At 45.0% G+C, this 27,814-nt stretch overlaps 1 protein-coding gene across 1 annotated transcript; it reads right to left on the bottom strand.

Moving 5' to 3' along the window:
• Nucleotides 1-10,090: 10,090 nt before the first annotated feature.
• On the bottom strand, nt 10,091-26,372 carry RNF135 (ring finger protein 135). The gene is made up of 5 exons (XM_047081193.1): nt 25,935-26,372; nt 20,172-20,315; nt 16,467-16,587; nt 12,617-12,706; nt 10,091-11,863 (listed from the first exon to the last, which is right to left on the bottom strand). Exons 1-5 carry the CDS (start codon nt 26,307-26,309, stop codon nt 11,334-11,336), a joined length of 1,260 nt encoding a protein of 419 aa, XP_046937149.1. The 5' UTR covers nt 26,310-26,372; the 3' UTR covers nt 10,091-11,333.
• Between the last annotated feature and the right edge of the window lie 1,442 nt (nt 26,373-27,814).

Below are 27,814 nucleotides of genomic sequence, written 5' to 3'. Positions count from 1 at the left end.
CCCCTTTCTCCTAGGAGAAGCCATGGGGTGTGGTGTAGCAGTTAAGCGCTGCTGACAGATTGCATGGGATTGAATCCAGAGTCCATTGCCTAATCAGGTATGTGATCCTGAGTAAATTCTTCTACTTCTCCAATCTGTCCATTCCATAATGTGGCAATAATGATAACAATACGTATGTCTTCGGGTGGTTTTGAAGAATAAGATAATACACGTCAACCATCTGGTACGGCTCCTGACTCATGGTACCTGCTGTATTGATTTCAGCTATCATTATCATCATCAAGGGCACTGAAAAGTTACAAGCCACAGGTTTTAGGCATATACATTGTTACACTTACAACAGTATTCTGCCTCCTTAATATAATGATGTCCCTACGGAGCATAGGAGAGAGAGCCCTTCCAAAAAAATGCTCTATAGTATAAGAAGGGAGATAGGAGAGATACACTCCCTGCTCACCGGGAGATAATGAAGTCCTATCCCAGGATGGACACAAATAAGACAGATGGAAATGTGAAATTCAGGAGTCTTGATAACCAGATCTTTCAGGGAAAAGGATTTCTTCTGAATTTCAGTATTACACAATGGTTGAGTTGAAAAGACACTTACAGAGCCCCTATTCCAATACCATTACTCTATAGGTAAGAAAAGCAAGACCCAGAGAGATACTGCGACTTGCCAAAGGCAGTCGAGCTGAGACTAAACCTTGGCTCTGCCATCCTTAGTGAGTGACCCTGGGCAAGTCACCTGTCTGTGCCTTAGTTTCCTCTCTCCCAAATGAAGACTATAATCTCTTCCCAAACTTCTACCTTATGGGATTGTTTGGAGGATCCCATAAAATAATACATGTGAAAAAAATGTTTCCTTAAAAAAATAAATTACACAAATATCGGATGACAAAGGACAAAGGCCCTTTATAGGCGGGCAAATTCTTTAGGGCACTGCCTGCTCCAAGCAACCCTTTGTGGAGAATCTTGACCCCAGGAGCTCTGCAACAGCATTGCCAGCTGATTACAATGTGAATTCTGTGCACCTTCTCCAGAAGCATGAGAGACAAGGCCTTCATGGTGTTGTACATGTGTGCTGGGCAATGGCTTTGGCATTTCTATTAGTTGAAATGTCTGGAAGGCAGAGGACTAAGAAGAGTTTATTTGGCAGGAGAACATCACACAGTTAATACTGCAAACTCCTTTGTAAATAAAGCCTACTTAAAAATCCAGACTTAAGGGCCGCAGAAAGAAGGCAATCCGCAACCACTGTCAGCAGGCAAAAATTAATGGTTTGGCACAAACGGAGACCAACACTCATTAAATTGGGGAGAGGGTGTCTGGGCCTCCTGGGCAATGTAAGTTTCTTCTTAAAACACCTCTACATCTCTTGATCAGCTATACTTCTGAGGCTATGCCTCCCTTGCCCTCCCTTGAGCTTTATGTCCTTCTCATGATATTAACAGACATCCATCAGGGATCACTCTGAAGGTCTCCTGGAGACAGCATAGTTCAGGGGTTAAGATCAGGGACCCTGGAGTCCACCTGCCTAGGTTTGAACCTCAGTTTTGCCAGTTCCTAGCTGTGCATCATCAAACAAATTGCTTAACCTCTCTGTGCCTCATCTGCTAAATAGTAGTAACACCTCATGGAATTGTAGTGAAGATTAAATGAGTTACTATAGTAGAAAAACAGAATAGTGCATGGTACATGGTCAGTGATTTATAAGTGTTGAATAAACAAAATGAATTTTGAAGAAAGAGACTTGTGCACACGTGTCTGAGCCTAAGTAAGAGCCACGTGATGACGCACTGCAGCGAAACACAAGCCAGGGGATGGCGTTACTGGCAGTGGAATTTACTGTTGGGATATTGCAGACTGATTACTATGTATTAAGTATATTGGATAAAGCCAAGAGGACACATTGAAATCTAGAAGGCATTGATGGAATTTTCCTCCAGAATGCTGCTAGGAAGGAGTTCTACCATCACAAGACAAACCTGATGCCTCCTCAACTGTGCAGGGGACATAGGGAGGTCTGAACACAGTACCTTTGCCAGGAGATAACAGGATCCGGATTTTATGCCCATCAAAGGAGGAACTTGCCACACAGCCTGTCTCTGCATCCCAGGACAGTGGGACACCCTGGGCCAGTGGGCAGAAGATGACCAACATCGGGTGAAATAAGAGGCTGGCCTCTGATTGGTGAGTTAGACATAGTCCCAGGCAAGAGGCCAGTAAAACTTGGACTGGAATTGGCCCCACTCCTCAGACCTTCTATCTTTGGTCTCTAAAGTTAAACCCAAAGTAGCATCCATCCTTCTATCTCAGACCTTCTATCTTTGCTCTCTAAAGTTAAACCCAAAGTAGCATCCATCATCCATTCTTCACTTTTGTCTCCCACTGCTTCCAGGAAGACTTCTTCCTTTTCCTCTCAAGCCTGCTCTGGTGGAAAAGTCCAATGCCTGATTGATACAGAGTAAATATTTTATCTTGCCTTGTAATGCATTTGCTCTTGGTTCATTGTTCAAACATCCATGTCCTCTGCATAGTCACATGGACAGGTCTCTAGAGGACACGGGTTCTGCTTGCTTGATTTGGCTGGAAGGTCTGTCACTCCACACAACTACTTATTAAAAGGCATTTGATAGTTAGCCATGTGGAAAGGAAATTTTTCCACCTAGGATCCTCATCTTTAACACAGCATAATTTGGAGTTGTGGAATCACTATATTGTACACCTGAAACTAATGTAACATTGTATGTCAACTATACTTAAAAAAAAAAAAAGCCCTCATGTATTGATGAAGTTGCATCCAATTTACTTCATAATTTTCTTAAGCTCCTTTCAAATACAGATTGTAAAACAAATACCCCCAATTAAGAGATAGTTGGTATTGAGAAGCCTCTCAGATCCATCCTTCCCACAAGTGGTCTAATTTCCCTTATGGAATGGGTAGGAGCATGGGCTCTGGAGTCTACACTTCATCTCCAACACTTTATTAGCTGTGCAACATTGGACAAGTTACAGAACCTCTCTGAAAAACCTAAACCTCGTCTGCAAAATGGAGCTATCTCATAGGGCTCTTTTGGTAATTAAATAAAACCTAGATAAAGCATTTATCACATTGCCTAACAGATCACACGCTCACATATCACCCTTCACTGCATTTTTTAATTTGGAATTCATTTGCTGACATGCATTACCTTTCCAAGGGCAAATTGGTTAGCCTGCCCACTCAAATTGTAAAGTCTGAAAGGCAAAAGTGCATTTAATATAACTTTTGATCACTGTAAAGACATTAAAATTTTTGCTGACTTATTATAGATATCAACCATTCTCAAAAAATTTTAGGCCACAGGCTGTTTCTGCAAAACCAAAAATTCCATAGAATAGTAAATGTATAATATCTGTTTATTTCTGCCAAGAAATCACAATTAAATATATTTCAAGAAAATAATACAAAAGAAGAAATATATATATATATATACACATATTCTATTTATAGCAACATTACACAGTACTTAAAAATGGAAAACATGTAATTATAGGGGAATAAATTAAGTATGACATAAAATTATTAGCACTTTTGCTGTCATTATGGGGTGCCTGGCTGGCTTACTTGGCAGAGCTCTTGATCTCACAGTCATGAGTTCAAGCTCCACAGTGGTGTAGAGATTACAAATAAATAAACTGGAGAACTTTCGGGTCATTAAAACTAATGACTATTACAGACATGGAAAAGGATTTACAAAGTAAGTGAAAAAATAGAAATCTAAAACCACATATAGAATTACAGCTATATAAAAACGAACTATGATCTATCCATTTACGCAACTTTTATCCTCTATATTTGTGTAGTTTTGAACTTTTACAAGCATGCGCCTGTGTCCACCGGGTAATTAAAACTAATGGATGAACATAGATATTGGCTGAGAATACAAAGAAGGGAAAACGTGTAACGATTATGAATTAATTTTTAGTACCATCATCTTTTGTACGATGTCAAAGTTAATTTAATAATTAGATCTTTAAAAAAATTTTTTTAACATTTATTTATTTTCGAGAGACAGAGACAGAGCGTGAGTGGGGGAGGGGCAGAGAGAGAGGGAGACACAAAATCCGAAGCAGGCTCCAGGCTTTGAGCTGTCAGCACAGAGCCCGACGCAGGACTCGAACTCACAAACTGTGATATCATGACCTGAGCCGAAGTCAGATGCTTTACCGACTGAGCCACCCAGGCGCCCCAATAATTAGATCTTTTAAATAAAATTAATAGAAATATTTAGAAGAATAGCAATATGCTTTCATGGAGGCACTGATGTAGGATATTATGTTTATTCAGTCATTTAACAAGTAGTTATTGTCTCCAGGAGGTGTGAGGCTCTGAGCTAGGTGCTAGGGGCAAAGTACTGAACATCACTGATTTATTATGGGAGACAAGTGGTGGACCAGGTAGTTCATCTTTGGGCACCCTTCTTTCTTCTCACCAGAATCCTCCAAATCATTCTCCAGGTACCCAAACCTTTCAAACCCTTCCACAAAATAGGTGGCATCTCATAATCTTTTCCTTCCTTGGCCAAAACCAACAAGACTCGTGTGATGGTGTCCCATTCCTCCCGTCGTCAGCTCTTCCTACAGGGCACTGTTAACAAATGATCTCCCAAGCAACGCCATGCCTTAACCCAGCAAAAATGCAAATATCCCCAGAGAGCTCCCAGGAAAATGACCATGGTTTTAGCCCGAGTGGCCTTCCTGGTCACTCTTAGTACTAGTGGGTCCGCTTTTTCTTAAGTTTATTTATTTATTTATTTTTAAAAATTTTTATGTTTATTCATTTTTGAGAGACAGAAAGAGAGAGTGTGAGCAGGGGAGAGGGAGACTCAGACTCCGAAGCAGGCTCCAGGCTCTGAGCTGTCAGCACACAGCCTGAAGTGGGGCTGGAGCTCATGAACCATGAGATCAGGACCTGAGCTGAAGTCGAACGCTTAAACTGACTGAACCACCCAGGCACCCTGCGCTGGGGGTGTTTTCAATGGAGGAGTAACCTCTGATTTGTGTTTTCAGGGAAGCTCAAATTAGCAGAATGAGAACAGATGGGAAGAGGGTTCTGACTAGAGACAGAGGGGCTCGGATTAAAATAATCTGGGAGAGAAGCGATTAGAGTCTGCGCCAGAGAAGACGCCGAGGGAAAAGGAGGGGCCAGAGCTGGAATGATTTGAGAAGGCAGAATCCAATGTCACTACTTGGTGACTAACTGTGCAGAAGGTGGTGAAGAAAAGATCCTATGGTAACTCCAAGACATTGTGTCCTGACCAAAGGCATAAGGTTTTCTCCCCCAAGGCATATTTGTTTTGAAATATAAAGGTGAAAAAGATTTCACTGGGCAGGGAAGGAAGACATAGTCTTCCAGACCGCATTAGCCCAATCTCTTAGAACTGGGTTTCCCAAAGTAGTGGAACAAGAGGTCATTGTAGATGGTGCAGGGACATTAGAAACAATGACCCCTGTGGCCAGAAAGTTTTTCCCCTTTTCTATTATGGTTTCTACCCTAATTAAGCCAAAATGAAAGCCTCAGGAAGTCTGTAACACGTGATAATCTCCTCTTGCAAGAGAGCACGCAAGCAAGTGACGAATCCCAGGATCAGAGCCCTAGAGGACAGAACCAGGCTAGTCACCTTGTTTTGTTTTCCTTGAAACATATATTTAGGATTACCCCTTTATTTAAGACACATGACCCTGATTTCCATTTACGTAACTTTTTAAGTTTCCTTTTGAATCGCTTCTTGGCCTTTTGGCTAAGATCAACTATAAGGTTTCCTTTGGAAATGAATGTACCTGAGAGGGGTCAGAGAGTTGGTTTAGGAAAAAATATTAAGTAAAAAATGGTGCAGGAGATAATGCAAGGGTAACAAGAATCGTGGCACATAAAAGGCTGAAGCTTGGGAAACCCTGTCCTAAGAAAGCCTATGGCTGGCTAGGAAGGCAAATCCCAAATTGAAACAAATCTTTGGCCTAATCCTAAGTATAATTAAAGAAGATTGCACTCCTCTGGAAGGACAAACACTCATGTAATGATTAGGGTGGGTTTTTTTAATGTTTGTTTTGAGAAGGAGAGAGGGAGTGCGCAGGGATGCATGGAGGAGGGGCAGAGAGAGAGAGAAAGGGAGAATCCCTAGCAGGCTCCACACTGTCAGCATGGAGCCTGATGCAGGGCTCAAACCCACAAATGGTGAGATCATGACCTGAGCCAAAATCAAAAGTTAGAGGCTTAATCAACTGAGCCACTCGGGCGTCCCAGTGATTAGGGTGTGTGTGTGTGTGTGTGTGTGTGTGTGTGTGTGTAAGATTTTATTTTTAAGTAATCTCTACACCCAACATGGGGCACGAACCCACAAACCCGAGATCAAGAGTCAGTTGCACACTCTGGTTTACTGACTGAACCAGCCAGATACGCATTGCAGTGATTAAGGTTTGAGCAATTACGAATGAAGATAAATTTGGGTTTGGGGCTGAGGGCTCAGGCAGAAGTGGGGGATGATGGAGCTAAGCACATACCAAGGAAGATTCTCCCTTCCTGTCAAAAGCCTCAAGTGCCCCTGGGGAAGGGATTTTTCCCTTGACCAAAGCAAGAGAGCCTGAAGTACCTCCAAAGAACAGCATGTTGCATTTTGTGGTTTGTTTCTGCAATCAGCTAGGAAATAAAGTCTTCAAATTAAACTTTTCCAGAAAAAAAAGTATTTGAGGGAGGAAAAGAAAGAGACAGATAGATATAATTGTATTAGAGGTTGCTGTGACCCTAAGAAGGTGGCGGCTTCCTGCTTGGTAGGTGGTTCTTCCAGGAACCCAAAGCCCTGGACCCCAACAACGGACACACCAGTAGGTGTCTCACCAGCAGGTGAAGTGTGTGTGTGTGTGTGTGTGTGTGTGTGTGTGTGTGTGTGTGAGAGAGAGAGAGAGAGAGAGAGAGAGAGAGAGAAGTGGAGGGGAAGAGAGAGGAAGAGATAGAGGTGGCCCTTGTCACTGACATTACTGCCTTCTCCCTAACCCCTAGAATAAAAGAGACAAGTCTACAAGAAAACGTAAGTTTTTGAGAGAAACACCTGCAGAGAAGGTGAGACGCTGCCACAGGAGTCCCCAGTGCTCTGCCCATTAGCCTTTCCATCCCCACAGGAAGTCTTTCCAGGTGGATCCCTGTGTGGATGATTCCTTCCCCCATGTGGCATAGATCCAAGTGAGAGGCCCTTCAGCCACTGGCATTTCAGCTTCATTATTTCTATTCTGGAGGATTCTTGTTTTGTTTCGTTTGAGGAAGGGCACCACTTTTCACAGTGTCCTGGAAAGTTTATGCTGACAGAAAACTTGAGACAAAAGCAAAGAAGTAGAGTGCGAACCTTTATTCTCAACTTAAAAAAAATTTTTTAGGGGCGCCTGGGTGGCGCAGTCGGTTAAGCGTCCGACTTCAGCCAGGTCACGATCTCCCGGTCTGGGAGTTCGAGCCCCGCATCAGGCTCTGGGCTGATGGCTCAGAGCCTGGAGCCTGTTTCCGATTCTGTGTCTCCCTCTCTCTCTGCCCCTCCCCCATTCATGCTCTGTCTCTCTCTGTCCCAAAAATAAATAAACGTTGAAAAAAAAATTTTTTTTTAATTTTTTTAATGTTTATTTACTTTTGGGTGAGAGAGAGAGACAGAGAGAGGGGGGTACAGAGTATGAGCAGGGGAGGGGCAGAGAGAGAGGAAGATACAGAATCCAAAGCAGCCTCCAGGCTCTGAGCGGTCAGCAGAGAGCCTGATGTGGGGCTCGAACTCACGGGACATGAGATTATGACCTGAGCCGAAGTTGGATGCTCAACCGACTAAGTCACCCAGGTGCCTCTCTACTTTTTTTTTTAAGTGTTTATTTATTTTAGGTCAGAGAGAGTGTGAGTGGGGGGAGGAACAGAGAGAGAGGGAGAGAGAGAGAATCCCAAGCAGGCTCCACACTGTCAGTGCAGAGCCCAACATGGGGTTCAAACTCACGAACCGTAAGCTCATGACCTGAGCCAAAGTCAAGAGTCGGAGGCTCAACCAACTGAGCCACCCAGGTGCCGCCCCCCCCCAAAAAAAATTTTTTAATGTTTATTTTTGATGGGGGAGCTGGGGCAGAGAGAGGGAGACAGAGGATACAAAGCAGGCTCCCCGCTGTGAGCACAGAGCCAGATGTGGGGGCTCAAACTCATGAACTATGAGATCATGACTTGAGCTACACCCCACAATCTTGGTACTTTTAAAGGGCAAACATCAAAGTGACTCTGGGTGAGAAGATAAAAGGTGAGTGATGCAGAAAGTGAAAACAGAAAGACCTTTAATGGTCAACTGGCACCAAGAGAGAGGCCCTGTCCCTTGCTCAGACAACCCAAGGCCACTATACTGAGGATTACCACCACCACCAACCACAAAAAAAGAGCACCTCGTGGCCCTAGGGCTAGCTGTGTCCCATCAGACTGGAAGGCCAGGTCTCAGCACAGGACCTCATCAGAGGGGTTGAGGTTAGAGACTTGACAGGGGAGAAACGGCCTGGTCCCTGTTCTGTCAGCTGACTGGCCCTGGACAAACCACTAACCCTGGTTTGTGAGAAAGCAAATTAATAGAACATATAGAAGAATTTTGCTTGGCCCTGTTTTCGAGGATATGTACGTAAATTAAATGTGAGTCTCAAGATGTGAGAGGCCAAGGTGAATTAGAGGCTGCCATGATTCTGTCATTGTTGCTGTGGTTATCATTGTCCTGGCATTTTTCTAATTTCCTCACCTACTACTTTAATTTTTTCAGCAACCCTTTGAGGAAGATAAGGAAGGGCAAATAACTATTATTTCCATCGTACAGGAGAAAGAAGGGCTTAAATGCACTGCCAAGGGTTGCCTGGCTGGTTTGTGCAATGAGGCTTTCTGCTAAACCCAGTCCAGCAGAGTTGAATTTCCACATCTTCAAAATGGGTGCTAGTCCAGCTTGGGGTCCTACAGATGAATTACAAGGAAAGTAAAGGGAGAGGGAGATATGTAGATTCAGAGACCTACAAGACAGATGGATCAGCAGCTAATGGGTAAGAGGGTTCTTTCTGGGGCTGATGAAAATGTTCTAAAGCTAAAATACAATCAGAGTTTCACAACTCCACAGTAAAGGTTGATTTGTACACTTTATTTTTTATTTTTTTTAAGATTTATTTTATTTATTTATTTATTTATTTATTTATTTATTTAAGTAATCTCTACACCCAACATGGGGTTTGAACTCACAACCCCAAGATCAAGAGTTGCACACTCTTCCAACTGAGCCAGCCAGACACCCCGCTTTGTATACTTTCAATAGGTGAGTTTTATAGTATGTAAATTATATCTCAACAAAGCTGTTAAGAAAAAGACACATCTGGTTGTTGTTGTTGTTGTTGTTGTTGTTGTTGTTGTTGTTGTTTAATGGGCAAGACTCTTGTGGCCAGGGATGTTTATTTGGGTGCTAACACTATAAAGAAATTTAAGGAAGTGATTACTGTAAATGTCAGATTCCTTTCAGGCAGAGGAAGGACTGTGTGATCAGGACAAGGCACGTGAAGGAGCTTCTGGGGTGGGTAGGAAGGTTTTATTTCTTGACCTAAAGTGTACTTAATAAGGGTGTTTATAATAATTTGTTATATTCCACATGTATTATGGAGTTTTCTTTTATTTACCTTGAGAGTGAGGGGCAGAGAGAGAGAGAGAGAGAGAGAGAGAGAGAAAGAATCCCAAGTAGGCACACTGTCAGTGCAGAGCCTAATGTGGGGCTTGAACTCAGGAACCTGTGAGATCAAGACCTGAGCCGAAATCAAGAGTAGGACACTTAACCAACTGAGCCACCCAGGCACCCCTTTTATGGTTTTCTGTATCTGTTGTGTTATATAATAAAATGACTTTTAAAAATAGGGGAAATCAATGGGGCGCCTGGGTGGCGCAGTCGGTTAAGCGTCCGACTTCAGCCAGGTCACGATCTCGCGGTCCGTGAGTTCGAGCCCCGCGTCGGGCTCTGGGCTGATGGCTCGGAGCCTGGAGCCTGTTTCCGATTCTGTGTCTCCCTCTCTCTCTGCCCCTCCCCCGTTCATGCTCTGTCTCTCTCTGTCCCAAAAATAAATAAACGTGGAAAAAAATAGGGGAAATCAAGAATGAAATGACACCCTATGCTGGCCAGACTGTCAGGTGTCCCCTATGACCCCCCACCTCCTGGTATTCCTGCCCTGTTTAATCCCTTCCCCTCGAGTGTGGGCAGGACTTGCAACTTGTTTTTAACCAACAGAATAAGGCAAAGGCAATAGGATGTATGTGATTATGTGTATGTGATTATATTATACAAGATTTAAAGTCCATCTGGCTAGGAGATCTTCTGTTCCTTGTTGGCTTTGAGGACGTGAGGGGTGAGGAACTGAGGGTGGTCCCCAGCCAACAGCCAGCAAGAAACTGAGGACCTCAGTCTGACAACCCAAGAGGAACTGAATATTGCCAACCACCATGTAAGTCTGGAAGGAGATCCTTCCCCAGTTGAGCCTCAGATGACACCACAGTGCTGGGTCACACCTTGACTGCAGCTTGTGAGACCCCCAAGCAGAGGCCTTGTCTCAACAGTGCCCTGACTCCTGGCACAGAAACTGTGCCTCACTCCTCACAGAAACTGTGAGGTGCTGTGTGTTGTTTAAAACCACTGCATTCGTGGCCATGGTATTACACAGCAACTAATAATCTGCCCTGAGTTTGGGGGTCCCTCAAACCACTCTCAGGTTCAGTGATTCACTAGAAGCACCCAGAGAACTCAGCAAAGTGACTGTAGTCTTGGTTACAATTTATTACAGTGAAAGGATACAGATTAAAATCAGCAGTAGTAAAAGGCACAGCACACAGGGCAGGAGCCAAGAGATCAACTATCCTCTCCCTGCGGAGTCACAAGGACGAGGTTAATTCTCCTAGTGACAGTTAGCGACAGTGTGTGGCAATGTACAAAGGGAAGCTCACCCCAGCCTTGGAGCCCAGGGCTTTTACTGGGGTCAGGCACCCAGGCAGAGTCTCCAGCCCCTCCAGAGGTCAAGGTGATAGCTCCTGGCCCGAGGCCCTCAGGTAAACAGACACTCTTATCAGGCAGGATATCCCAAGGGCTTAGGAGTTACCTCCCAGGAGCCAGTCAAGGGTCAATGCTTTCTGGGGAATGTGCAGTTTCAATGTCCCAAGCCTACAGTTAGCCCTCTTCTGCTCACCCATTAGCTCTGGAAGTGGGATCTTTGGGAAGTGGCCAGCTGCTTGAAATCAGAGGGAGAAACCGGGAGATCACCATGTTTTAAGACCCAGGGAACCTTTACACCTTTACTGGCCTTATAGTCAGAGCGTTTCCAGGATTTAAGCCATACAGCCAGAAGGCAGGGTGCAGAGGGGAGGAGGCAGAGACGGGGCACTGGTACAGAAGTGTCTCCTGATTGGCCACCGAATAGAAGGCAAGTTTGCCCTCTTCCAGGTCCAGCCAGATGCCCACCACCTTAGGTCTGTCAGAGCCCAGGATGGTTTCCTTGACCATGTGCCATGCAGAGAGCTGGCCAGTCCCCTTCCACTCTACACACCAGGAGTCTTCGGTCCTTCCCAGGGTCTGGTTGCGCCTCATCCCCCAGGAGGCCACCCCAACTGCCCAGTTGTTGCAGTGCTGAGTGTCTACTTCCCAGTACTGCTGCCCTGAAGAAAAGGCCTGGGAACATAAGACCTGGCAGGTCACAAACCTCTCGTGGCTCCAGAGATGGGTCTGCGGGCAGCGAGATACAGTCACCACCCGGCAGTCCTCGGACACCTCCAGACTACAGCAGTGGCTCCGAAGGTCAAAGGTCGGACTGACGGCCCCTGAGGAAAAGAACAAGGATATGATTAGCTCTCACCCTAAGAGCAAAATATAGCTTTGTAGCTTTTTTTTTTCTTTAAGTTTATTTATTTTTGAGAAAGAGAGAGAGAAAGAGACAAAGTGTGATTTGGGAAGGGGCAGAGAGAGAGGAGGAGACACAGAATCAGAAGCAGGCTCCAGGGTCTGAGCTGTCAGCACAAAGCCCAACGTGGGGCTCGAACTCCAGAATGGCGAGATCATGACCTGAGCCGAAGTCGGACGCCCAACCGACTGAGCCACCCAGAGGCTTTGTATCTTTGAGTGTGATAAAGTTTACTTACACTGGCATTAAAACTGGTACGTCAATTTGCAGTCTTCTATCATGGTTCTAGTAACAATCCCCCCTTCCCATCTTAACTTTTATTTCCCCACTTTAGCCTGGAATTTGTAATCAGCTCCCCTTTGAGCCAAAAACAGGCCCAGCAGCTGGGAGGTGGACTGGCAGACCCCCAAGTTTTGTTTTGTTTTGTTTTGTGTTGTTTAATTCTTTTTTGAAAGAGAGGGAGAGAGCCCAAGTAGGGGAGAGGGGTGGAGAGAGAGAGAATCCTAAGCAGGCTCCACTCTGGGCACAGAGCCCAACACAGAACACGGGGCTCGATCCCACAACCCTGAGATTGTGACCTGAGCCAAAATCAGGTCAGAGTCGGACACTCCACCGACCAAGCCACCCAGGCGCCCCAGGCCAAAGCCAAGTTTTAAGCAGACTACATACTTACACTGAGCAAACCGGGAGGTCCTCGTGGGGGCAGGGTGACTGTGGTCAGACAGTGGGCATGCAGAGGAAGATGGACCTTCTTGGAGTTCCACTAAGGAATCAAAACATTGGGAAGGGGAAAAAGTCTTATCAAAAAAAAAAGGCAAATAGAATTATTCAAACATCGTGATCAGGGCACAGAGATTTTTTGTAGTGTCAGACTTGAATCAGACAGGACATCTAGCTCAGGTATTGATGTGGAAATGGTGGAGTTCAGAGCGAACGGTCAAGAAAGAATTCTTGAGACATTTTCAGTGCAAAAAGGTGGTTTCATTAAAGCTCGGGGACAGGACCCGTGGGCAGAAAGAGCTGTACGTGGGTTGTGAGGGGTGGCTGACTATATACCTTCAAGTTGGGAGGGGGTTAGGGATAGAGTAAGTCTCTAAGGAATTTTGGAAGCAAGGTTTGCAGGACCTTGAGGGGGCTAGCTGTTGTTAGGAAAAAGTCATTTATTACTGTCTAGTAAAACCTCAGTCATGAAACCCTTCAGATGTATATTATGCTCCTTATGCTTAGAGGATGACTGCTAACATATAATTGGGGGGACAGAGATAAAGGAGGTTTCCAAAGGAATGTTAAATGTCCCATATGTTAAAGTAGACTTATAAGCTCCTGGAGGGTTGGGATAATGTTAAGCTAAGACTGCCTTTTGCCCCTAGCAAAGTGTCAGCATGGAGGCAGCTGAACTCCCAGAGGAAGGTCACTATGCTTGTTTCAAGGACTTGTCAGTGGGCTGTAAGTTACCTTTGTTTCCCAAATCATTAAAAAAAATCTTTTTTCAATGTTTATTTATTTTTGAGAGAGAGAGAGACAGAGCACAAGCAGGGGAGGGGCAGAGAGAAAGAGAGACACAGAATCAGAAGCAGGCTCTAGTCTCTGAGCTGTCAGCACAGAGTCTGACGCCAGGCTCAAACTCACAGACTGTGAGATCATGACCTGAGCTGAAGTTGGATGCTTAACCGACTGAGCCACCCAGGCACCCCATGTTTCCCACATCCTTATGTTCAGCCCCATGTTCTCACGGTGAGTTTTTTTTACTGCCTGTTTCCCTGGTAAGATTTAAGCTCCTTGCTGGTGTGAGAAGTAAGGGAGATGATTCATTTTCAGAAACACCAAATAAAAGCTGTGCTGTCTCATTAAAATAGGTTTACAACCTATTGGAAATATGTATGACCTCCCTCCCCACACCCCCCCCCCCCCACACACACACCATGGAGTCCCAAACCCTTAGACACTTCACGTCCTGGTTCTTCTTCCCCTCTCCATCTCATGGGCTTATTTTCGCAGGCTTTGCAATGAGCATGCACCAAAGAACAAAGGGAGGAGGGACTGAAAGTCTCTGCGTCACCTCAGGGAATGTACATTTGTTCCAATCAGACTACTTTTTGCCTGACATTGGCATAGGCGCCATCCGGGTAAGGCTGTAACCTCTGTAGTACTCAGCCAATGAGTGCTGAGGAATCAGGGAAGGGACCTGCACGTCAGGAGATACATTGTCTGCTGTAACTGCCCTGAGTGTGCCTGTCCATCAGACACCTGCTCTTGCAAGAACATTGATTAAAGCCTGGCTTCACCATGCTCCGAGTTTCCGTGTCCCTCCATTGATTGGGATGTTGGACTTATTTCTAACACTGGTAGAGACCTTGTTCATCTTCATGTTCCAAGCACCAAGCATAGTACCAGGCACATGGGAAGGGTTAGATGCATATGTATCAAATAAATTAGCTAATACAGTTTCAGGGCATCACTCTGACACCCAGAATATCCATGACCTCCCCACCGAATGCCATAAGTGCTTTAAAATGTTACTTTGTGTAAGTAAATTCTGAATGGGCACTCAAGAAACTACTACAAGCAGTTAACTGAAACTGCAATCGGCAAATTGGGCAAGGGTGGGAAACAGACCTTCACTGTGTGCTTTTATATTGTTTTGATTGCTGAATTAAAAATTTTAAATTTGACACCAAAATTTAAACATTTTAATTAATTACTTTAAGATTTTATTTTTAAGTAATCTCTACACCCAACATGGGCTTTGAACTCACAACCCGAAGAGCGAGTCACATGCTCCACCGACTGAGCCAGCCAGGTACTACTAAAATTCTGATTTTAAATTTATGTAAGTAAATAAGATCATTAAGGAACCTAATCTAAACTTAGGGGTGCACAGGAGCCAAGAGGACACTTATTTCTCAGATAATTTTTGGAGCAACTAATAAAGTGTGCTCTAACTGGTTCCCTTGAGAAACTTCTCCCAAGGGATCATGTTTCTCCACCTAAATACAAAATAACTTTCTGGAGCGCCTGGGTAGCTCGGTAGGTTAAGCTTCCGACTTTGGCTCAGGTCATGATCTCGTGGTTTGTGGGTTCAAGCCCCACATTGGGCCCTGTGCTGACAGCTCAGAGCCTGGAGCCTGCTTCAGATTATGTGTCTCCCTCTCTCTCTGCCCCTCACCCACTTATGCTCTCTCTCTCTCAAAAATAAATAAACATTTGGGGTGCCTGGGTGGCGCAGTCGGTTAAGCGTCCGACTTCAGCCAGGTCACGATCTCGCGGTCCGGGAGTTCCAGCCCCGCGTCAGGCTCTGGGCTGATGGCTCGGAGCCTGGAGCCTGTTTCCGATTCTGTGTCTCCCTCTCTCTCTGCCCCTCCCCCGTTCATGCTCTGTCTCTCTCTGTCCCAAAAATAAATAAACGTTGAAAAAAAATTTAAATAAAAATAAATAAACATTAAAAAAAATTTTTTTAGGGACACCTGGGTGGCTCAGTCGGTTAAGCGTCTGACTTCAGCTCACGTCATGATCTCAAGGCTTGTGAGTTCGAGCCCCGCATCCGGCTCTGTGCTCACAGCTCAGAGCCTGGAGCCTCTTCAGATTCTGGGTCTTTCTCTCTCTCTCGGCCCCTCCCCCACTCACGCTCTCTCTCTGTCTCTCAAAAATAAATAAACATTAAAAAAAATTTTTTTTAATTTTTTTAAATAACTTTTTAAGCAGAGCAAGATCATTTGAATATAAAAGTCGTTATAAGAGACATGTCCCTAAAGCATATAAAGCTGGCAGTGGCCAGACCAGGAGGCAGAAGAGAGGGAGCCCAGAGCTAATGTCTAAGGGACAGGCGTGAACTAACAGTTCTTCAGTCATGACTAGGGTTACAACAGAGAATGTACAAAGTCAAACAGAAAGGTTCCTTTCTATGCTTTTACTGTTTATTATTAGCACGCTCACCAGAGATGATATGTTAATAGAACTTATCAAGGACGATTTACAAAATCGTATGCTTTGTTATCAAAGATATTTAATAGTTAAACATAAAAAGCAGCTTATTTCCTTTTTTTAATTTTTTAAAAAAGTTTATTTATTTATTTTGAGAGAGACAGAAACAGCACAAGTAGAGGAGGGGCAGAGAGAGAGGGAGACAGAGCGCGACAGCATGACCTGAGCTGAAACCAAGAGTTGGTCACTCAAACGACTGACCCACCCGGACTCCCAAAAAAACAGCCTATTTCTGAATCTCCTCAGGTAGATAACACAGATGAGCAGTAAGCTAGCAAAATCAGGTCTAGGTTCTGGATGTATAGGTCTCAGAAAATGAGTTTCTATTTTTTAAAGGCCTGTGTTACATCATACCGCCAGTCATATCCAAAAAACATATCCAGCCACAAAAACACCTCAGCCCACTCTTTCCTCATTTACAGCACCACAGGAATAACACAGCTGGGCTCTGGGATCCTATCCCCCAAAAACAAAGCCCTGGAACACTCTGTCATTTCCCCCAACTTCCATATTTAATACTCCACAAAATAAAATCACCTTACCCTGTGGTTGTTCTTCAAGGGCCTCTTTCCATGTCAAGTTTTCCCGTAATTTTTCCCGGATTTCTTCTAAGTCATGCAGAATGTCTCGCAGTTTTCTCTCGGGTGTGTGGGGAGTCACGAGCTTTGAAGAAACCAAGGAAAGACTATTGATGAATCATCCAAAATAAATTAATTAATTCAAGTCTCTTAAGGTATGCATCAAATAGCATATTCTGATTCTGACATCTCTAATTCTCTATGTGCCCCCTCACAAATTTTTAAAAACATAATTAGGCCCTCAAACCACATGCCTTGAAAGGAATCTGGAAGAATACAAAGGGCAGCAAAAATATTAAAGAGTGGTTATTTCTGGGTGGTGGGGTTATGGGTGATGTTCATTTTCTTTGTTTTAAAAAAATTTTTTTAATGTTTATTTATTTTTGAGAGAGAGAGAGAGAGAGAGAGAGAGAGCAAGAATAGGGGAGAAGCAAACAGAGAGGGAGAAATAGAATCTGAAACAGGCTCTAGGCTCTGAGCCATCAGCACAGACCCTGACACGGGACTCAAACTCACGAACCACGAGATCATGACCTGAGCAGAAGTCGGACGCTTAATCGACTGAGCCACCCAGGCGCCCCTCATTTGCTTTCTTTAAACTGCTTGTGTAGGGGCGCCTGGGTGGCGCAGTCGGTTAAGCGTCCGACTTCAGCCAGGTCACAATCTCACGTTCCGTGAGTTTGAGCCCCGCGTCAGGCTCTGGGCTGATGGCTCAGAGCCTGGAGCCTGTTTCCGATTCTGTGTCTCCCTCTCTCTCTGCCCCTCCCCCGTTCATGCTCTGTCTCTCTCTGTCCCAAAAATAAATAAACGTTGAAAAAAAAACTTTTTTAAATAAAAAATAAACTGCTTGCGTATTTTCTAGTATTTTCTACAATAAACATGGATTTCTTAAGTAATACCAAAAAAAGTATTAAAATTTGTAAGCCCATCCTATAGGGGCTTTACAAAATAAATAATACAGATAGTCACCAAGATAAGCTTCAGAGGCCAGAATAATCTTCTCCAAGAGGCTACCATTATATCATCTCTCTTCTCAAGAGCCAGCATAGACATGTTGCCGCCATCCAGGTCCTCCCAGCTCTCTCGGGCCTCTAACCTATGCTCCCTGATTGTCTTTAACCTGTCATTCCCCAACACAGCCTCCCATTTGCTCCCACCTTCCCACCTTTGGTCCCTGACTTTCCTTCCCAACTTTGCATATCCTATTTGCATATCCCACTCTTCTTACCACTCATAAAGTAGCAGCCCAATGGACTGAGTACTTTCCACAGCTTACTTCTAATTTTTAAAACAACCTTCCAAGGTGGGTTTGCTATTCCCATTTAAAAAAAGAAGTTACATCACTCATATGAGGCCTTTAAGACATAGAACAGATGAACATAAGGGAAAGAAATCGAAAATAATATAAAAACAGGGAGGGGGACAAAACAGAAGAGACTCATAAATATGGAGAACAAACTGAGGGTTACAGGAGGGGTTGTGGGAGGGGGGATGGGCTAAATGGGTAGGGGGCATTAAGGAATCTACTCCTGAAATCATTGTTGCACTATATGCTAATTTGGATGTAAATGTAAAAAATAAAATTAAAAAAAATAATAATAATAAATACAAAAAGAAGTTACAGTTACACCTCATGGAGGTGAACTAAATTGCCACAGTGAATTTTATCGACCTGCATTTTCCCATCACTTGAGCACTTTTTTTTAATGTTTATTTATTTTTTTGAGAGAGAGACAGAGAGAGAGAGACAGAGACAGAGACAGAGCATTAGCAGGGGAGTGGCAGAGAAAGAGGGAGACACAGAATCCGAAGCAGGCTCCAGGCTCCGGGCTGTCAACATAGAGTCCAATGAAGGGCTTGAGCCCATGAACCACGAGATCATGACCTGAGCCGAAGTCAGACGCTTAACCAACTGAGCCACCCAGGCGCCCCTACTTGAGCGCTTTTTTATACCAGAGCTCTTTTTGCCCAAGGTCAGAATACAAGCCAGCAGCAATGCCAAGGGGGAAAGTCAGACCCTCAGGCTTTTCTCCCCCCAACACCTTGCATCCCTGAAGACCTGTATATTCACTCCTTCAATGAGCATTTGTTGAACACCTAACTATGTGTCCCGCACTGTGGTAGGCCTGGGGATACAAGAGTGAACAAAAGAACAAAAGCCATCAAGGTCTCTACCCTAATGAAGCTTAGAGTCCAGGGTAGGGGAAGAGGGAGAACAAACAGCAATAAATTATGGCACCAATCATTATCAAGTTCCAACTTGTGATAACTGTTACAAATGAAGTCATAAGGGCCTCTCTAATAGGGAGACTTGTTCGAGGAAATCAGTGAAGGTTTCTCCCGGAAAGTGATGATCTAGCTAGGTCTGAAGGATGAACAGGCATTACCTAGGTGGCAGGATGAAAGAAGAATATTCCATGGAGCGCACCCTGCTGGTGGGAAGAAGCACGACACCCTGGGGGTACTGATGTGGGCCACGGTGGCTACAGCTTGAAGAGCCCCAGGGTGAGGAGGGTGAGGGGACCCAGATGGAAGGAGACAGGAGAGGCAGACAAGGGCAGGAGTCCCACAGGGCCCTGTTGGTTCTGTGAGGACTGCTGGGATTTGAGTCTTAATCCCCCACAAACAGATGGCGCTGGAGATGTTGTAAATCAGATTTGTGTTTGAGAGGACCATGAGGAGAGCAGACCAGTGTGAACAGAGTGGAGTAATTAATTATTGTGGCAATCCAGGCAAGAAATGATCAGAGGCTTTGATCAGAGATGTCTCCAGAAAGCTCAAGAGTAGTCAACAGATTCTAGGGATGTTTAGGCTGGTGAGGGAAGGGGTGACAGGATTCCCAGGTTTCTGGCTTGTGCACTTAGAAGGATATAACAGGCCCAGTCATTGAGATGGAAACAGTTTGGGACATTTTTTTATAAGTTTATTTATTTATTTTTGAAGCGGGGAGGGGCAGAGAGAGAGAAGCGGACAGAGGATCTGAAGCAGGCTCTGTGCTGTGCTTAACCAACTGAGCCACCCAGGCACCCCAGTTTGGGGCACTTTAAGTACAGTGTACCTTTGAGATACCAAGAGGAAAAGGTGAGAAGGAAGATACCAGACCATAGCTCAGAGAAAGGTCCAGGCTGGAGCTAGGGTGTTCACAGGGTGGTAATTAAAGCCATGGTGTGGGAAAGACCATGCAGGGGGAAGAAAAAGCGATGTACAAGTCAGCCTTGAGGAATCTGGGCACTTCATTGCTGAGGAGAGGAAAAGAGAGTGAGTCTGCAAGACAGACGGAGAAGACGCCAGCCAGAGAAAAACAGAAGGTCAGAACAATCCTGTCCTAGAAGCTGAGGAAGCTTCAGGAATGAAGGTGTGGCCAAAGGCTGCTGAAAGGTCAGTGAAGATGAGGACGACACTATCTGCAGGATTTGCACAGAGGTCACTGGGGATCTCAGAGCTGGTTAGGTACAGGGCTAAGGATGGAACCTGACCCACCAGAAGCTCCCCCGCCTTGCCTCCAGCATTCCACGCTTCTGCTCAAACATGTTTGACAGTAGGAAAATGGTAACAGATGAAGACTTACTGCATCCTTCAACTTCCAAACACGTTCATGTTGCTCCAATTGGAAGCTGTCCCTAGCCCCGCCCCCGGCACACACTTTCCCCCTCCTGGCTGGGTGCCTACCAAGCTCTGGTTGCTCCCTTCATTGTCTGGTCCGGGCTCCGGGAGGTGTGTCTGACTCTGAAGACTCCTGACAAGGTCTACAAGCTGTTCCACCAACTCTTCCAGCTCATGCCCAGCTTCTGTGATGCTCTTCTGTGCCGCCGCCTTTAAAAGAACAAAGAAGAACACAAAGCTGGACCTGGGAAGCAGCTCCAGACAGGGAAGTTGTAAACACCGGATAAAGGAAGCAGGCAAGTAAGTGACGTAGATGTCCAGAGGACAAGGAGATACACTTCCTAGACCTTTTGCGTGCCTACTGATCATTTGGTGGCCATAACAGGGAAACAGAGACCATCCACAGGAGTGGGGTGGGGGGTGGTGAGAGTGAAGCGTGAAGGGACGAGAGGGGTCATTCTGCAGAGGAGGTCAGAGAGGAAATGGAGAGCCTGGAGATTTGGCAGGGTGGGTGCAGCCAGCAAGGTGACAGGGGCAGTGGAAGGAATCAAACTAGAGAGGTTTAAGGTCCAGTGTCACCAGAATCATCCTGTGTCCTTACCACTCCTTTCAAAGTAAAAGTGACCCTTCCTCCTTCTCCTCTTAAACAGTGCAGAGACTCAACCTAACTGATCATTGTGCAGGGATTGAGGAAACTTTCAAGTGATGCATAGATGTAAGCTCCTTTTGTTTGGTTATTGATGTCCTGTACATTTTTAAAAATTTTTAATGTTTATTTACTTTTGAGAGAGAGAGAGACAGAGCACAAGCAAGGGAGGGGCAGAGAGAGAGGGAGACATAGAATCTGAAGCAGGCTCCAGGCTCCAAGCTGTCAGTGCAGAGCCCGACGCGGGGATTGAACCCACGAACCGTGATATCATGATTTGAGCCGAAGTGAGACGCTTAACTCACTGAGCCACCCAGGCACCCCATACGCCCTATACATTTAAGGCAACATTCAAACTAGAGCGCTAAACAACCCCACTTAAAGACCTTGATTTGCTCAGCGGCCTGGCTGGGAGTGGAAGTAAGTTCTGCAGCCAACATTCTGGAACAACCTCAAGACCTGGGGGCCCTCATCAGAGGCAGGATGGGCTCAGACTTCAAAGGATGAAGTCTGGAATTGCATTCCCTCCACAAGGGGTCCTATGTCAAGTCACAGAAATACACAGTGTTCATCATCCAACTGTCAATAAACCAGTTTTTATAACTTTGTTCTGATACTTTTCTTTTTTAAATCATGTTGGAACCTCAAAATCTGAAATTAACCCAGGACCTTCTGCATCTCCAAGAAGCCTGACATCCCTCTGGGGCACCTGGGTGGCTCAGTCAGTTAAGTGTCCAATTCTTTACTTCAGCTCAGGTCATGATCTCATGGTCATGAGATTGAGCCCCACGTCAGACTCTGCACTGACAGCACAGAGCCTGCTTGGTATTCTCTCTCCCTCTCTCTCTGTCCCTCTCCACTCACGTGCTTTCTCTCAAAATAAATAAACATATAAGTAAACATATAAGTAAACATATAAAATAAATATAAATATAAATATAAATATAAATATAAATATAAATATAAATATAAATATAAATATAAATATAAATACAAATATAAATATAAATATAAATATACCTTGTGTTCCCTCCACATAGAAACATCACAGAACAGACACTGTCAAAACCAATTATGTCAGAACTCTGGAAAAGGCTCAGAGGGAAATTTATAACTGTAAATTCCTGCATTAAAAAAGAAGAAGGAGGGGCGCCTGGGTGGCGCAGTCGGTTAAGCGTCCGACTTCAGCCAGGTCATGATCTCGCGGTCCGTGAGTTCGAGCCCCGCGTCAGGCTCTGGGCTGATGGCTCAGAGCCTGGAGCCTGTTTCCGATTCTGTGTCTCCCTCTCTCTCTGCCCCTCCCCCGTTCATGCGCTGTCTCTCTCTGTCCCAAAAATAAATAAACGTTGAAAAAAAAATTAAAAAAAAAAAAAAAAGAAGAAGAAGGATCTCAAATCAATCACTTACATTTATTTATACCTTGAGGAACCAGGGGGAAAAAAGGGCAAACCAAACCCAAAGCTAACAGAAGGAAGGAAATAATAAAGATTATGGGAGATAAATAAAATGGAGAATGTAAAACCAATAGAGATATGAATGAAACAAAAGTTGGTTCTTTGAAAAAAATCAACAAACTGACTAATCTTTAGCTAGACTGATAAAGAAAAAGAAAGAGGAAACATAAATGACCAAAATCAGAAAGAAAGCAAAGTGGAGACATTACTACTGACCTTACAGAATAAAATTCAAGGGAATATTATGAACTTATTATGCCAACAAATTAGATAACTTACATGAAATGGATAAACTCCTAGAAACACAAATTACCTAAACTGACTTAAAAATAAACAGAAAAATGTCAACAGAGGTATAACAAATAAAGAGATTGAATCAGTAATCAAAATCCCAACAAAGAAAAATCTAGGACCAGATGGCTTCACTGGTGAATTCTACCAAATGCTTAAAGAAGAATTAACAAGAGTCCTCAAAGTCTTCCAAAACATAGAAGAGGAAGGAACGCTTCCTAACTCCTCAGTGAGGCCAGCATGACCCTGTTGCCAAAGCTAGACAAACACATCACAAGAAAATCACAGACCAATAGCCCTTAACAAAATACTAGCAAACTAAGTCCAGTGGCGTATTAAAAGGATAATACACCACGATCAAGTGGAATTTACCCCAGGAGTGCAAAGTGGTACAACTTAAGAAAAACAACCAGTGTGTTATACATTAATAGAATGAAGGGATAAAAACCACATAATCTTTTCATTTGATGCAGACAAGGCATTTGACAAAATCCAACACCCTTTCATGATTAAAACACTCAGAAAACCAGGAATAGAAAGGAAATTCCTCAACATAATAAAGGGAATTTATGAGAAATCCACAACTAACATCACACTCAATGGTGAAAGACTAAGAGCAGGACTAAGGCTCTAAGAGCAGGAACAAAACAAGCATGCTTGATTGCACCTCTGCTATCTGACATTGTACTGGGAATTTTAGCCGGAGCAATTAGACAAGAAATAAAAGGCATCTATCGGGTGCCTGGGTGGCTCAGTGGGTTAAGCATCTGGCTCTTGATTTCGGCTCAGGTCATGATCTCACAGTTCTTGAGGTTGAGCCCCATGTCTAGCTGTGAGCTGACAGTACAGAGCCTGCTTGGGATTCTCTGTCTCCCTCTCCCTCTGCCACTCCCCTGTGCATGCGCCTGTGTGCTCGCTCACTCTCTCTCAAAAATAAACAAACATTAAAAAAAAAAAAAGAAACAAAAGGCATCCCAACTGGAAAAGAAGAAAAGATGCTCTCTACTCACATGACATGATCTTATAAATAAAATCCTAAAGATCTTATAAATAAAATACACAAGAAAGCTACTAGAGCTAGTAAACGAATTCAGCAACATTGAAAGGCGCAAGATCAGCACACAAAAAATAGTGTTTTTATACCCCTGCAGCAAAAAAAGAAATTAAGAACCCAACTGCATGTATAACAGTACCTAAAAGGACGAAAATACCTAGGAATATATTTAACCAAGGAGATGAAATAACTTCTATTTTTGAAAACTACAGAGCATCACTGAAAGAAAGTTAAGAAGACCTAAATAAATGGAAACACAGTCCATGTTTTTGGAAGAAGGCTTAATATTGTTAAAGATGTCATACTCAACACAATCCCTCTCAAAATTCCAACAGCCTTGTTTGCAGAATGATAACATCAATTTTCAAATTCATATGGAATTGCAGGGAGAGCCAGAACAATCTTGAAAAAGAACAGGGTCAGACAGACTTACACTTCCTGATTTCAAAATTTATTACAAAACTATATTAATCAAAACAATGTGGTACTGACATAGGGATAGATTCCCCTGCCCCCCAAAAAACCCCAATGGACTAGAATTAGGAGTCTAGCAATAAACCCATTCATCTATGGCCAACTGATTTTTTATGAGGGTTCCAAGTTCACTCAATGGAGAAAAACACTTTCTTCAACAAATGGTATTGGGACAGCTAGATTTTCACATGCAACAGAATGAAGTTGGACCCCTACCTCATGCCATATAGAAAGACGAACTCAAAATGGGTCAGCAACCTCAAAACAAGCCTTATTACCATAAAACTCTCAGGAGAATATACGGGGATAAATCTTCGTTAACTCAGAATTTGGTGGTGGATTTAGATACGACACCAGAAACAAGAACAACAAAAGAAGAAATAGATACACTGGACATCAGCAAAACTTAAAACGTTTGTGCATCAAGGGACATTAGCAAGAAAGTAAAAAGGCAACCCACGAGATGGGGGAATATATTTGCAAGTCATATACCTCATAAGGGCTTAATATCCAGAATTTATAAAGAATTGCTAACACTCCACAAGAAAAAGACAACCCAATTTTTTTTAAGTTATTTATTTATTTTGAGACAGAGTGTGTGTGTGAGCAGGGGAGGGGCAGAGAAAGAGGGAGAAAAAAAGAATCCCAAGCTGTAAGCACAGAGCCCGACCCCAGGCTTGAACTCACAAACTGTGAGATCTTGATGTGAGCTTTAACCGAGTCCAGCACTTAACTGACTGAGCCACCCAGGCGCCCAAAGACAACCCAATTAAAAAAAAAAAAAAAAAGTCAAAGGACCTGAATAAACATTTCTCCAACGAAGATACATAAATTAGCAATAAGCCCATGAAAAGATGATCAGTCAACATCATTAATCATTCCGGAAATGCAGATCCCACTAGGACTTCATGCCTAACAGGAAAGGTATACTAAAAACAAAGTGGCAGGAGGGAGAGGGGAATAAAAATAAAATGAAAAATAACAAATGTTGTTATTTTGCCAACAAACGTTGGCAAGGATGTGGAAAAATCAGGATGTTGCCAATAGAATGTAAAATGTTGTTGCTGCTGTAGAAAATGGTTTGGCTGTGTTCCTCAGTAAGTTCAACAGAATTCCCGTACAAACCCGCAAGTCCACTCCTAGGTATTTACCCAAAAGAACGGAGAAGAAGGGCTGGGTTACTTGGACACCAATGTTCAGTGCATCACGACTCACAATAATCAGAAGGTAGAAACAATCCAAACGGCCATCCGTGTACAAATGTATAAACAAAATGTGGTACATACACGCAATGGAATATTATTCAGCCACAAAAAGGAGTAAGATTCAGGTGCACGCTACAACATGAAGGAACCCTGAAAACACTACGGGAAGTGGAAGGAGCCAGACACAAGGGGACAAATATTATACGATCCCACGTATATGAAATACCTAGAGTAGGCAAATGATAGAGACAAAAAAACAGACCAGACGTTACCAGGAATTGCAGGGAGATGGAATGAGAAGTTACTGCTTAAGGGGTGCAAGAGTGTTTGTGGTGCTGACATTCTGGAAACAGAAAGTGATAGTTGCCCATCACTGTGGATATCACTAACGCCACTGAACTGTACATTTTTAAAAAATGGTTAAGCGGACCGGTCTTGGGCTATATCTTACCCCGTATAAAAATGTTCAAAGAGACAGACTGCGGAAAGACTGGAAAGAAGTGGCAACGTGCTGAGGAGTAGCTAGAGCGGCCGGGCTGTCAGGAGGCGGCTTTTTCCCAGCGTGCGTATACTTGTCCGAACTGCCCCGAGAGCGGGAGGGCCCAGGGTGAGAGCAGGCGGGCCGGGGCAGGGGGGAGAGCGGGGGGCCGCGGGCACGCGCGCGGGGCCGAGGGGCGCGACGGCGGCGCGGGTCCGCCTCCCTACCGACAGCTGGGCGGCGCGGCGCGGGGGCGGGCGCGCGGGCTCGGGCGCGGCGCCGGCGGCGGCTCCCCGGGCGGGAGCGGCGCCGGGGGCCTCCCTCAGCTCGCGCAGCGCCCGGCTGTACTTGTCGGCCAGCTCCTGCAGCAGCGTGTTCTTCCGCAGCTGCGGCGGCTGCGCGGCGCCCTCGCGGCAGGTGGGGCAGGAGCGCCGGCGGCCGGGGCTGCCGGCGGCCCACAGGTCCTTCAGGCAGTCGCGGCAGAAGCTGTGGCCGCAGGGCAGCGTGGCGGGCCAGGCGAGCAGCCCTTGACAGATGATGCAGCCCAGGTCGTCCTCGGCCAGCCACACGGGGATGGCCAGGCCGGGGTCCAGGCCCGCCATGGTGACCAGGCCGCCCCCAGACGCCGGGCCGCGGAAGTCGGGGCCGCGTCGGGGACCGCCCGCCCGCGTCGTCGTCTCTTTCCGCTCCTCCCTCGACCTTCCACTCGCCGCCTGGGTCCACCCATTTTTCCTGACTTCGGTCCCGCTGAGAGCGGACCTCGGCCCTCCCCCGCCCGGCGAGCGGCGCCCTAGGGCCGAGCTGGCCTGAGTCACAGCCACCTGCGCGTGGAGATCAGCTCCTCCCGAGCGCTAGGAAACGCTGATGTCCTAGAGACCCTTTAGCTTGATGCCTGCCCCGCCACCCCCCCCCACCCCCACCCCGGCCCGTTAAAACGTAACCCCGACAACTCTTGCGAGAAGAAAGAGAGGGTTCGATTCAAGAACTTGTTTGTGAGAATGCACCCACTGGATGTCATCCAGCCTCCAAGTAGTAAAGAATTAAAGACTACCCGGTGCACATAGCCGGGGAGCTCTTTAAAAATACCGATGTTGGGGCTCCACTCCCAAAGAGTCTGATTTCATCGTCTAGGGGGAAGCTCGGCGCCAGTATTCTTGAAAACCTCCCCGAGATGATTCTAACGCTCAAAGTTGAGTGACCCCTAGCGATTTTCCAATCGCTATTGCAATACAGAACTGTGCCGCTGGCTCCGTACCGCTCCCTGCTGGCTGAAAGCACATTACCCAACAGGCATCCGGACCAAAATTCTAGAAAGCCTGTTTTCTTGAGGTAGCGCGCTTGGGCCTTGGTTGGGCTTACTCGCTTCCTTGGCTCCTCTTATTCCAGTTCCAGGCTCACTGCAACAAGAAGACGTTGGAGCTGGAAGAGCATCAAATCCTCCCCCCCAAACACAAAGGAACTTTCAGGTTTACACGGCAATAATTGAGTGCCAGAGACCAGAACCCCCATCTCTCTGGTTTGTTGAAATGAGCTAACAGTGTCTCATATTTTACCTCACCCCATCTCGCCAGATCCCAAAGTAGGTACAAGATAATACAAGTTTGTGGCTATTTCCAGTACCGGAAATGACAAGTAGTAGTCAATAGAACTATGTACTAGGCCACTCATGGAAGTTTCCAGCTCTTTCCAGCACCTGGTGGGATTAACACTTCTCTGGCCCACTTGAAATATGCAGAGTACTTGTTACTTTTCCATCAGCTTAAAGAGCTAGTAAGTCATTGTATCCCTTTCTGCCAAATGCCCTGACTGTGAAAATGAGGCCATCAATTGGTGACCTGGGTCTCTGAGTGTCCAAGACGAGCAGACCCCCTGCAGACCCATACTAGAACATGCAGTAAAGGAGGAAAATAAACTTGGCATACGTTAAGCTTACTGAGATTTAGTGGGGGCAGCATTACTTTGCCTATCCTGGTTGATATATTATTGCCTGGGTTGTGTTCCATGGTTTCCTCATTTGTAGTAAACTCAGCTCCTCCACTCCCGTCTTTTCTGAAATATAGACACAATACCAAAGACACATGCTCAAATTTTCCATCTTAAAAAATGA

Source organism: Lynx rufus, unplaced genomic scaffold, assembly GCF_022079265.1.
Source record: "Lynx rufus isolate CCGP_SWC_20201006 ecotype Redwood Valley unplaced genomic scaffold, mLynRuf1.p SCAF_18, whole genome shotgun sequence".
In the NCBI taxonomy this organism is placed as follows: domain Eukaryota; kingdom Metazoa; phylum Chordata; class Mammalia; order Carnivora; family Felidae; genus Lynx; species Lynx rufus.
Note: the sequence above shows the minus strand (reverse complement) of the source record. Positions and strands in the feature narration are given on the sequence as shown.